The sequence below is a fragment of the Exophiala aquamarina genome (assembly GCF_000709125.1).
Source record: "Exophiala aquamarina CBS 119918 chromosome Unknown aczIA-supercont1.21, whole genome shotgun sequence".
NCBI lineage: Eukaryota > Fungi > Ascomycota > Eurotiomycetes > Chaetothyriales > Herpotrichiellaceae > Exophiala > Exophiala aquamarina.
In genome coordinates this window covers 281,982-294,780 of record NW_013550567.1, presented here as the reverse complement: position 1 = coordinate 294,780, position 12,799 = coordinate 281,982, and the positions used below count along the sequence as shown (strand labels likewise).

Here is a 12,799-nt window from a genome sequence, read left to right as displayed (position 1 = left end):
TCTGCAGCCTTCAGGGGCAAAGCGGTATTACACTGCATTCCGTCCTTTTGATGGACATCAGAGTCGAAGAGACGAAGGATAAACAAACCTCCATTCACCAGTTACTACGAAGTACACCAGCGGATCGCCTCGATAGCCTACCACAGCAGGCTTTGCCTCCTCTTCCTTTCCCCTTCTCTTGAGACCTCATTCGATGCTCTATGACAGCTCTCTCAAAAGGACAACCGCGGCAAATTATTTGAATCCACAAAGCCAAAGCTGTTGGGACTTAGCAGTAGGGTCTTCTTCCCTGTGTTGGTTGAGAGATGAACTAGCGAGGATTCATCGTACTTTACAAACGCAGTCAATGATGCGCACTACATGAGATAACAGATAGATTCATAGACGTGTATGTATGTGTCCTTTTCCCAGGTACCGTTTTCGCCATTGCGTCTCTCTCGTAAGAGACTTCAGCGGCGCAAGGAAGAGATATTGAGATACGTAGCAAGTGACTTAGCAAGTAGATAGCGATTGTGGTATCTCGAAAAACAAAGAAATCATACGAAAGAATTGAACATACGCAGGCAGGCAGGAAAAGTAAAGTCATACCACCCCCATTTCACCTTTCCAGATTTACCAATTTTGATGATCACTTCCACCCTTCATTGTCTCGCAGTCGATAGAACGTATTTTGGCCTGTTATCCATTTATATTTCATCCCTCATGCTCCGCTACTGGAAGTTCAGATTGTCGTGACAGCAAATGGTGTGACTGTCATCACTTCTGGAGCACTTCGTGATACAATTTCTTGTCTTCATTGAGTGCAGGAGTCGGAGGATACTCGCCTGGTATGTGGAAATCGCTGATGGTGCTGTGGCTTTTAGTTCTTTCAGTGGGCTTCGACAAGTAGTCGGTTGGAGCAGAGGCCACTACCTTCGTTCCAACAAAGCCCCCGTTGCTGTTAAACATACTCTCATTTTGGCTGGGGTAACCTGTGCTGGTGGGGACTGTGGATAGGGTTGCAGTTTCCGTGTTTGATGATGTAGTGTTGCCAACGGCGGAGCTGGGAGCTGTGGTTGTGTCGCTCAGAGCACGTGGACCAGTTGGGGCATCGATCGGTGCAGCAGTGGCGACTGCAATTGGCGGTGATGAATGGCCGTATTCTGGGATAGCGCTCTCCGAGCCAGGTCTGGCGGACTCTACCACAGTAGGTTGCTGCTGGTGATGGTGATGCATCACACCAGCTCCAATCGCTGCCCCGGCGGCACCTGCGCCTATGGGTGCCATCCATTCGCCGTACTGGCTTCCACTGTCATGAGATGGGACAACACCGTGGGTTGTTTGGATAACGTTATGATGAACTCCGGGCGTGTATTGATTTGCCGAGTTGGAATCTGCTGTGTGATGATTTTGGGAATAGGAACCGCCAGTCATAGCAGAGGCTTCGCGAGAAGGGGGTTGGAGTTCTGTATGCCTTTCAGATGTATTTGCAAAAGGAAGTCCGCTTCCTGGCAGGGCGCCGGCTGCGGCTATGATGTCACGGTCTCGATCGGAGCTCTCTGCACTAGATGGCGAAAGGGGTGCTTGTAAGCCTCGTTGTACATTGACGTCTGAAGGAAATCGCCCACCTGGTGCAGGTCGTTGTTGAGGTGGACGCCATCCAGCTTCAGATCGATTGTCATCAAGATCGTGACCAGGAGCGGCTCCAAGACCATCGATTCCGCCAATAACGGCTCCTTCTGAAACCGAATTTCCACGGACGGATTGTTCCCCTGCAAAGGCAATGCGGTCGGCTTCATCCTCTTCCAAAGCTCCATCAGAACTGATAATACTGGCGGGCTTCATGCTGTTCCCTGAGAGAGATCGGGCGTGCTGTCGCCGGACAAACTCATTCCGCTCCTCACCTCTTTTTTCTGTCAATTCTTTGACGTCATTGAACCATGCCAGCATAGTTTCGTGGGTCTCGGCCCTGAAAACCCAAGCATGACCACGGTGCATAGAGCCGGTCTGTCTACCTTTGAGCATAAACTTGTGTGACGAAGAGCCTGGCTCAGAATGCGATCCTAGCTTTTGCTCGGGCAAGTATAGCGACATAACAGGCGCCTGGGCAGATATGCGATCGGCGGATTTAAACTCGTGGAGATGTGTAGGAGAGAGAATGTACCTGACCAACTGTTAGTGCGCCAAAAAGTACTGGGGATATTATATTGCAATACTCACCAACCCGGGGTATAGTTTTTGAGGTATTTACTCTTCCGTTCCAGCATACCGCTTCGAACTTCGATGGCTGCAGGATGGTCTTTGCCAGGATAAATGATATGAGATACCTGCCGGATGGGATTTCTGGGGTCTACCATGGCGGTGTTAGTGGTGACAAACTCGTCCCATTCATGATCTTTTGCCACAGCCACAGGACCGTCTTTTAGCTTTTCGGCGGTGTCATAAGCCTCGTCAGCCTCACGGCGAAGTATTCCGGCGATGACATTGTACGCTTTTTGAATTTCCCCAACAACTATTGACTCCAATTCGCGACCGGAGGCCTCGAGGTTTAGATAGGCCTAGTTCAATTAGCTGGCATGTTCGACATTAAAGATGGATTCTAAACAAACCCGGTGCAAATAGTTTTCTTCATCAATCTGGCGTTCAATCTGCTTGTCGACAGATAATTTCACTAGGAATGGATCTCCTTTCCCGCTGGTTGAGGCAGCATCATGGTCAACCATACCAAGAGCCTCCTGCAGGGAACGTACGGCCTTCTTGGATCCTTCTTGCTCCTTGTCTACTGAATTCTTAAAGTCACCAGACAAGCTTTTAATTTCCTTGATTTTCTGCTGCAGGTCGCTGCGAAGGCCTGTTAATTGCATGACGACTTCGTTGCAAAGATCGCGGGCCTTGTTGGCCTCGCTAATAGCTTGCTTGTGAAAGTCTTTCAAGATGTATGCAGCGTCACCTAATCCATTGGAACTGTATAAGTTGGGTGGCAAGGATGTATTGTTTATCACGGTGGAGGTTGCGAGTAATGATTTGGCTCGAGACTCGTAAGATTTGTGGAGATCTCGAAAATACGAGATCAGGTCCTTTAGAGCCTTGCGCCACGCTAGAGGATGGTTGGTCAGGGTTTAATGACACTGGAGAGAAAGAGACTGACCTTGAAAACGATTGGCGAGAAGCTCTGTCGGGTTGCCGCTGGTAGGGACAGGGCAGTAAAAGACGCTGTTCGTCTCCTCAGTCTCGCCATACTTCTCCTTCTCGCCCAGTTTCAAACTCCTTACAGAGCCAGCATAGCTACTCCGTTTACTAGCAGTTCTCTTCAAGCTGGTACTCTTATGTAACGAGGGCTTCTTCTTCAACGTGCCGCTCCTCGAGGGTAGTATGGATTGAGAAGTCGAGAGGTGCGAATTGGTCCGAGGAAGCTCTGGAGCTGCCTCCTGATTCGCCGACATGGGGGCATCCTCGTAAGAACCAGCTGCCTGCGAAAGCACAGATAATTGCTGAGGGGCGCCTACGCCATGAGTGTTATCCACGTGCGACACAACATCGGTATGTTGAGTACCAGCGTAAGAAACAGGTCTCGAGGAAGGGCGAGCGCTGGCCGGTCGCGCCGAGTGAATAGAGGGATCTGCAAGGGCAGAATTGCCAGCAGGAGCGGCAGAGCCAGGAGTAACAGGTCTCTCCATCATGATGAGTGTAGTCACCACTTGGTAGATGGCCGGATTAAGCTGGGGCGAGCAAGCAGAAGAACCAGGGCAGTATAGTCAGAGCCAGAGAGCAAAGTCAAGTAGCAACGATCATGTTGATGACATTGTTGGAGTTCGGGGATTGTAAGAAGATGGATTCCCGAGGCAATGGTGAAGTGAGTCTGGTCAAGATGAATTTGGTGGAGAGTAGATGTAGAGAAGGGAGAATGCGAAGGAGTCGAAAAAGAGTTAAAGGAAATGAGGTGCTACAGAATGCAGTGGATGACGTCGAGTGGAGGAAGGTGAGGTTGACAGACAATGAGGCGCAACCCGCTCTTTCTTCGACTCTGACAATCAAATGCCAATCTGCTTGAGCTTCTTGGTTTGCGGTTGTTCGGTGCAACAACGGGCAAACGACAAAGAAGAGGGGGGCGATGGGCGATGGTGGGCGGTGCGACTGGCCACTGCCACTACCAGGTATGGGGTACCAGGTTGATCATAGAAGGGCCGGCAGCACGAGTGGAGAGACTCGTCTGGAGCTCTGGGTCCTGGAAGGAACCATTTGGCACGGGTGCGGGCTGGGGTGGGGGGGAGGCGGGCTTGCAAGTGGGCCTTGGGCGACCACCTAACCACCAAAGGCAAATAACCTCAGGCGCTAGTTTTCTAGGTAAAGTAGCTTCTAGCTAGCCTCTAGGTATCGTAGCTGAGATAGACTGAGGCAGCTGGCCTTCATCTGGTGCAGGGCGACTGGAGCACTCACAATGCTACTCTGATGACCGGGCAAGCTGCGAGCTGAATAGACAGTGTGAGCTCATTGCTGAGAGCGATGAGGACTAACTCGGAAGGTGTGCGGCAATCATGCTCCTGGCTCCTGGCTCCTTGCTCTTGGCTCCTGGTGGCCCTAGCGAGTCAATTCACCATCCATCATCCCACTACACTTGGCTGAATCCAGAAAGGAGCTGTCCTCATCAAATCCAGCCGGAGGATGCGCGATGCACGAGGTACCAAGCAGATGCACGAGTTACTTGGTACGAAAATAGGTACAAAGGAGGTACACACGTGTCTACTGGGAGGAAATCCGAGTTGTACTGAGTACCTAGCCAGCTACCTAATAATCACGCACATTACTACTCCTTGCCCGAGCTCTTCCAAGACGTGACATCCACCTAGAACACCTAGTATCGTAGATGAGTTACGGCTATGTGTGCCTACATGATGCTTCGTAACCTTTGGTTAGTACGGAATACCTCGCCCTCGCCCTTGCCCTCCCTGCCGGGAGAATGTTCCTTAGCCACTTGACATTGCTTCTGTGTACAGGGTACGGAGGACCACGAGCCACATCTACTAGCTTCCGGAACCCGGATGCCATGCTGGTAGCAAGCTCGAAGATTCGTCCGAAGGGTGCTGGTATCTCGATTAGCATCGACTTCTATTGAATTTATGAGCTGTGATCGACTCCACTTCCCTCAGATAGCTCACAATGACTAAAATCGGGGAAGCTTTGGCTACACATTTGGCATCCCCAGCTAATCAATTACATACTTAACTACCTAGGCCCAGGTAAACAGGATTAACCGTACCGTCGACGGTAGCAGTCCCCGAGAGTAATTCTTACACGGCGGCCACACGCTTATTCAATCTGGTCGAGGAAGCCCATTGCAGGTGTACCTAGTAGCCAGCTGTACGAGTGATTCAATATTTCCTCCAAGTATCTGTACATAACCATGTCTGAGAAGGAACGTGGACAAAAGTCGGCGGGTATGTGCCACTTTTCGCAAAGTTGCGCAACAGGGGGGCCCTGGACCGAACGCAATGCCCTCCGCGTCATTGACTTTCAGAGCCACGAGCTCCTGCCAGAACCCCAAGACTGGGCACTGGCGTCATTATTACGAGGTACTACATTGTTTAGTGCTCGGTACGGAGGACAGAGGACACATCGGGCGCCGGGACAGATTATTATTGATGGCTATTTCAAGTCGTTCAAATACGATACTCCGTATTGGTAGGTGAGCTACACCAGTCCTTCTAAAGCTCAATTGTCCAACGTGTGAGTCAGGCAGCAAGGCTCAAATGGGGACATTCCCACTCTGTGATAACCAAAGTTGCCGAGGGAGACATCCAAGGTTCACGTCAATAATGCCACTGGCTTTGCTCCGCAACTATTCGGATATTGCGATGGGGTCACTGCATCTGCAGGTGCCATGATCATGTTAGCTGACTCTGCTGTTCGCCTCGTCAATGCCAATACCAATCATCTCCCACTCTCGACCATACCGATTGAGCTGGTGGCAATTTGTCCATGCAGAGACGGGGCCTTGGGTGCCGGGCACCTACTAATTAGGGGACGTCCCAGCGACATCAGTTGCTTTGCCTGGGGGTCTTGTAGCCTACATACTCCAACCTACAATTGCTGACCTGCGCGTAAAGTAGCACTGATGCACCATAACCTTGGCTTGGTTCCCAACTTCGGCTATGAAACACCGTCAACCTACTTAGCAAAATCTCAGTATTTCCATCACATAAAATTGTAAACCACCTCGGATAACCTCGAGTTTATATTGTTTCTTCCTGGGTCCTTTTCTCTGGCTCTGCCTGCTCTTCATCCGGCCCAGTATGTTTACAGAAATTCAGATTCAATATGTACAAGAGACTTCATTGATCGGCTTGTTGCATTGGCTTTTACCACCACACCTTGAGCTATGGCATGTGCAAGAGGAAGGGCGAATCTTCTCAGTATCGACGCTATGCAAGGATTTGAATGGCACCATGCACCATGTGCATGCTGACGCGATTTCTTTTACGATGTTGTAGACTTGTAGTATGGTTCGGGGATGTCCATGTCGTACTTCTCCTTCAGACGTTGTCTCCTTCTCTCGTCGTATCCGGGTCCATAGATACCTGTACGGCTGTCAGCATCCAATTGGCACTAGAAAGTCGGCAGAGCTACCTCTTCCTTCGCCCAACTCGTTTATAACCTCATTGACAGGTCGCCGGAAGCGACTTTTGGCTTCTGCCTTTTCTGCAATGCGGTCTATTCTGGGATCATCTCCCGCAGACGCAAAAACAGAGGATTGTGTGTAGCCGACCACGCCTGCAGCAGTTCCCAATAATAGCGAGTTGAGGACAACTGCGGAGGCTCGAAGTTCTGTCATCAGTCAGTGAAAAGATCGAGTTAACTGGGACAAAAATATGCGTACTGGCCGCGCCCAGCACTGCGCCGGCGATTGCACCACCAATTGCGTTGTTGATATGGTCATTTTTCTGGCGTAAATTGGCAGAGACACTGGCAGCAAACTGATAAGATCCGCCAGCAGCAGCTATGACATGTTAGGTATACTGAGTTTCAAAGCAGCCGAGCACCAGTGTCATACCAAAAATGCCCACGGTGCTGCCAAACCGCGAGATCACACCGAAAGCACCAACATTCTCCTTGGTTACAGTATTTTGAACGGCGGCGAGGAACAGTCCAGCCGTACCAGTTAAAGCAATGGCACGTGTCGCGGCGCCCAGGGCATCTTGAGGCTGGTAGAAGGGTGTTGGGGGAGGATCAACAGTCTTTGGATCAACAAGATCAGCCATTACTGCGACTGCTCAGGCGGGAACTCTCGGCGGAGGGTGACTACTTCATGGGACAGCTCAATATGCCCTGTAGAGTGTCGAACTCGAGTTCGGGAGGGAAGAAAGCGGGGGCAATGTGAGGTGGGAAAAGAATGCAGTTATGTGCAGTTCGTCCTCGAGACTGAGGTCCAAATTGACAAAAGGGCAGGTAGTGGAACATGCGATCTTGCGGCGGGAGAGCTCCGAGCAAGCAGCCAATGGTGTCGGCCGTGATCAAGGATTAACAGACACTAATACGCGCTAACGCCGGGCCTTCATCTGCCCGCCAGTGATGCTCGGGATTCCGACATAGAGGCCGATTAGTGACTTACTAGCATTTGAAATCCGTAATGTTGGCAAGCGCGCCCCATAGGCGGCTCCCAGGCGGAGCTGCAGGCTGAGGTGCACAGGTGTCGCTGCAGTGGCAGGCGCAGGCTCCATGGAAACTGTGACCACAGTTCAACTCTGCGTGAGACGCAATCTGTTATTTCTCCTCGCTGTGCCGAGGACTTTCCAGATATCTATATAACTGCCTTGCCATTGATACCAGCAATAAGCATTTTGGAGCCCTGTACAAAAAGCCTTACCCTTCCTCTTTGGCCGCGAGCCTGCGTTTCTTCCATCCACCGACCGAGTTTCTTGGATTCCCCTCTACATCTTACTTTGCCAATCTCCTACTTTGCGTTGGAGAAGAAGAAGAGTCCGTCGCGTACTGATCCTACACTCTCTCGTACCTGTTATAAATCTCCATCCTTAAAATCTCTGCTGTTCTCTCAATTCATCGGTTACCTACGGAATTCACTACCTTTCTGCTGGCTCCCCGGGCCGGCAGGTTACTACCGACCCGTTGTGTATGGCCGGCGTGCAAGGAAACATAAGGTCCTTCATTGCCCCGGTAAAAGGATCTGGTGTGTAGCTTTCATTTCAAAGGTGGAGTGAGGATTTTTACTAATGCTCATGCTCCAGGGCGGACTGCTCCAGCACTTCTTCAAGATCTCACCCTATACGAGCCATGGCAATCTGCCCTTCCCAATCTATTGGCGGACTCCCCCCTTCAATTCAGTCAATTCCAATACTTGGGTGAGGCTATCAACCTTGGGAGCTGCAGACACAGATTTTGCATCAAGCCTCGACAGTCGCAGCTACCCGTACAAGATGAGAGGCCCGGCCCCGACACTGTCTGGATTGCAGCAGCCTTCTGTCTAGTCTGTCGGGTGCATATTCATATCAAGGTTGACTATACCACCAGATTTGAGCATGCCCCTTGTCCTAATGCTGAACATCCCCTTCACCACTTGGTCAGGTCGGGATTTCAAGAGACATTGGAGCGCAACTTGTGGAGGCGACAGAACCCAAATTCAGAAGATGAAATATACACCTTCAAGTGTTCTTCCAGTACATGTTCTGCCACTGCCACCGTTCGTTTCAGTCCACCAGTCTTGCGTCCCAACGATGTCCGTACCCTGACCAATCCAGACTTGCTGAGCCAGCGTACTGGAGAGGCTTTTCGAAGACAGGAAGGTCAGACCGAAGGCATGAAAAACCCCACACCTACCGATGTCTTGTGTGACCTCCGTTCCTATCTCAAGAACTCCTGGAAAGCAATTTCCGATCCAAAGTTTAGCCTCATCAAGCTCACCAACAAGAGATTCATTGTCCGCTTCGGTCCCGATGGCATTGCCTGCCGTAATGTTCTTGAGCATCTGGGCTTTCAGCTCGAGCCTGGAAACGCTTGGAAGGTACCCGAGCCCATTTTTGAAGAGGCCCAGCCATTTCAAAGCGCGGTGAATGCCTTCCTCGACAATGCGGAGCACGAAATTGTCGCTCTTATCCTAGCCCGCCCATTCACCGAGCGAGAGCAAATCCAAGATCTTGCGCAACCCCAAAGTGCTGATAAAGAGTTCTCTCGCGTTTTAGGAAGTCAAGACTATGACAAACACCCCTCCAGTAGAACAGAGAAATTAGCCCCAGAGATGAGGACTGGTTCTTTCATAGCGCTAGGCTGCCCATCCGATTCTTCAGATGATCTTGTCATCAGAGCCTACCACTGGCAGGTGCAAACAGATCCTCAGAACACACCCACATACTTGAGCAATCTTCGTTACATTGCTAATCAACGACAGAGTGATGTTCTCGAGACTGAAGTCGTCATGGAAACTTCAAAGGGTCGCTTTGAGGTAGAAATGTTGAACAAGGCTTACAAGGCCTTCCAACTCACTGGACGTGAAGCCGCTGTCAATGATGATGATATTATCGGCTCTTTTATTGCTACGCTAGCAGATGCGCCTGCGCACGAGCTTGAACTTAGGGATTACCTGCGCATCATTGGTGTTCATCGCAACAGCAAAAAACTCTTAGATATGGCAGAAAATGGTAGGGCAGTCAAGATCCACTTGTACACTTCACTGACGCACTCCGATCTAGTCCTTGAAACATATGAGCAGGCCCTTCTCTTTTTAGACGCTAGTCCAACCAATGAAGATGAGCACATTCAAGCTTTGTTTGCTGTCAAGGTTTGTGTCACCTCGATTTCTTTTTACCTGACACTTCATACTGACCATTTGATGAAAGACCAACGACAACAAAAGCGCGGAAGACCAGGCAATCAAAGCTGTTTCGATAATTGCAAAACACCGTAGAAGTCAATTTCTGACATCTTGGATCGAATCTGGATTTTCCCCCGACGCCCCAATGGAGCCAGCAGAGGGTTACCAGGCACTTCAGATCCAAAATCGTGAGATTGACGATGATATCATCATTCTCCAATACAACATGGCTGTAGAAGAAAACCCAAACAGTGTCGAATTCTATACCAAGGCCCTTACCGCCATTGCAAATGGAAGAAATAGTTCGGTTTTGTTTGATCACCTGCATGCGAGAGCACCTCAAGCACCTCAAGGTACCTCTGAAGAGCCAGTCGGCCTTGAAAACATCGGCAATACTTGTTACCTAAACAGCCTCCTACAAGTGCTCTTCACCACGACCGAATTACGAAAAGTTGTTCTGAATTTTGACGATTACAGGATGGCTCTGGATGGAAGCAGCATCGAGCGGAAACGAGTTGGACAGCGACAGATTAGCCTGCAGGAGGTCCAGACTGCCCAAAAGTGTAAGTCCAGATCTCAAACTTGTGTGCACCGTTAACCTGTTCGTAGTCGTGACAAGCCTGGCTTCCTTGTTTCAAGGAATGATCCAAAGCCCGCATTCTTCAATCAGACCAGAGCAAGAACTTGCACGTCTTACCTTGGAAAGCCACAATCTAAAGGAAAGAATGCGACGCAGATCAACACTCAAGTCCACCGATCGCCCAAGTCTAGGTCAGACCGATGGCATGGCTTTCCTCGGTCCTCTCACCCTAGATGAATATGCAAGAAACAACAGCAGCGATGATATCGTACAGTCGCCGACTGAGAACGATGGAATTGATCTGCTTGATTTCGATGCATCGAAACCGGACGATTTGGATGGCCAAGATTCTAAAATGACTGATAATTCCAGCGAGGAAACACTTTTCTCCAAACCCGACTCCGAGCAATGTCTCCTTGATAGCAACGCAGCCGACCAACGAGCGATGCTTGATAACAAGGAGAACTTGTCCCCTGGCAAAGCTGTTGCCCCTCCCAAAAGTGGCCACTCCCAGGATCAGAATACCGCGCCCCTTGCACCCTCATCCCCATCAAAATTGAATTATCAGGCTGGACTGCTATCTTTTGGAACAGTATCTGAGGAGACAGAGACAAAGCAAGAGCCAGTAAAATATCTTCCTCCCCCAGGAAAACCGCCTCCAGTTCCACCACGAAAGCCTGTCGAAAATCCAACGACAACGCTAGAAGAATATGCCAGGCAACAAGATGTGACCGAGGTCATTTCACATGTTCTCACTTCGTTGTCTTCGGCGATTCGACCTACTGGCTTTGACAAAACTGGCGAGCAGCTTGATGAAGTGCACGACACCTTCTACGGGCAGCTCAACCGACATACTGAAGACGACAATGACCAGTCCAAGTCGGAGCAGTATCGAGACATTATCACTCGAGTGAGTAATCAACCAACAGATGTCTACGCGGCAATCGACAATGAGTACGACTTGCAAGTTGGCGGAGCAGAGAAGAAGGGCTACACTTCTCTTGAAACACTACCACCTGTTCTTTGTATTCAGCTCGATCGAGTGATTTGGAATAAGGAGTTCAATCGTCAAGAGAAAGTCAACCACCATGTGGACATCCCAGAAACAATCTATATGGACCGGTATCTCGAAAGTTCACCTGATTCCGAGCTTATGCAGCGCCGCCGACAGACATGGGATCTGAAAGCAGAGCTATCAATCCTGTCCGCGCGGAGGGCTGTCCTCGAAAAGAAACATGTAAGTTGTGTGGAATCAGAGATTGAGAAATCCAAGCTAACAGAGTCGGAAGGGACAATCCAGGGACATTCCAACCCTTTTGGAAGATGCGAAACTTGCTCTGGAGTATCTTGCAGAATTACCAGGCGAGACCATTGGTGGTGAACTTGATGTCAAGTCCAGTACTATTGCGACTCTCGGATCCTTGGCCGAGAATGCCAGGGTTGAACTAGATGGTCTGATGATATGAACAGCTTGTGCCGGACCACGGCTAACACTTCTACAGACCTCAAGGCTCGATCAGAGGCTGTCACACAACAAATCAAAGAAGCCTTTGTAGACATGCGCAAACATCCATACCGGTTGCACGCGGCCTTCTTCCACCGCGGAAGTGCCGGTGGCGGCCATTATTGGGTATATATCTACGACCACAAGAAGGAAATCTGGCGTAAGTACAATGATGATCGTGTCACAGTGGTCCAAAATAGGAACGAGATATTCGGAAAGCCAGTCCAAGATAATTGGGGACCGCCTCCTAACCCTTACCTTCTTGTTTATGTACGGTCCGAAAAGGTGAACGAAGTCGTGGAGACCGTCAAGCGGGACATTGTCTACCAACCTCCTGATGTGCCACCCCCGGTCCCAGCTCGCAACCAAATGAGCGCAATTCCACCTGTTCAAGGAGATTATGGAGAAGTGGAGATGAGGGAGTATGTCAACGGCGGTGAGCAGAACCCCTTTTTGGAGCATCTCAGCCTCGGAGAACCACAACAACCGATTGTGCAGAAGGAGGGCGAATGGGATGACAGCCAGCTGATGGCGGATAGGCCAGTCAAATGGTGAAGAAGACGCAATGATGCGTTTGCATCCCCTCCTGTGAGCCGAAACTGCCACGCAGGACTTTACAGTATCGATCTTACGATTTCTAATTCCCATGCATGTTTTTTTCAATGGTCCTCAAAAGCGAAGATTCAACGAAAGCAAGCAGCAACAGGCCGAGCCTCTAAATTCTCCTCATATTCTCCCGTTCACAGGACTTGTCTTAGTACAGTATTCAATTTCGTCATTTCCATGACAGCCAATGAAACAAGTTGGAAGGATGAGGACATCTCAAAGGATTGTTTCTCTACTTGATTTGTCTATAACAATCACCTTCACACGCTCTGTATCAGCCCGACACTCCTTGGAGCTTCCCACCTTCATC

At 50.0% G+C, this 12,799-nt stretch overlaps 3 protein-coding genes across 3 annotated transcripts; 1 reads left to right on the top strand and 2 right to left on the bottom strand.

Annotated features, from left to right (window-relative positions):
- Window positions 1-756: 756 nt before the first annotated feature.
- On the bottom strand, window positions 757-3,656 carry A1O9_12148 (uncharacterized protein; the record flags this gene model as incomplete). The annotated part of the gene is made up of 4 exons (XM_013398947.1): window positions 757-2,143; window positions 2,200-2,537; window positions 2,589-3,076; window positions 3,128-3,656. 4 exons carry the CDS (start codon window positions 3,654-3,656, stop codon window positions 757-759), a joined length of 2,742 nt encoding a protein of 913 aa, XP_013254401.1.
- Window positions 3,657-6,453: 2,797 nt separating this feature from the next.
- On the bottom strand, window positions 6,454-7,235 carry A1O9_12147 (uncharacterized protein; the record flags this gene model as incomplete). The annotated part of the gene is made up of 4 exons (XM_013398946.1): window positions 6,454-6,554; window positions 6,604-6,801; window positions 6,854-6,973; window positions 7,028-7,235. 4 exons carry the CDS (start codon window positions 7,233-7,235, stop codon window positions 6,454-6,456), a joined length of 627 nt encoding a protein of 208 aa, XP_013254400.1.
- Window positions 7,236-8,788: 1,553 nt separating this feature from the next.
- A1O9_12146 (uncharacterized protein) lies at window positions 8,789-12,438 on the top strand (the record flags this gene model as incomplete). The annotated part of the gene is made up of 5 exons (XM_013398945.1): window positions 8,789-9,766; window positions 9,825-10,362; window positions 10,409-11,616; window positions 11,669-11,831; window positions 11,882-12,438. 5 exons carry the CDS (start codon window positions 8,789-8,791, stop codon window positions 12,436-12,438), a joined length of 3,444 nt encoding a protein of 1,147 aa, XP_013254399.1.
- Window positions 12,439-12,799: the final 361 nt, after the last annotated feature.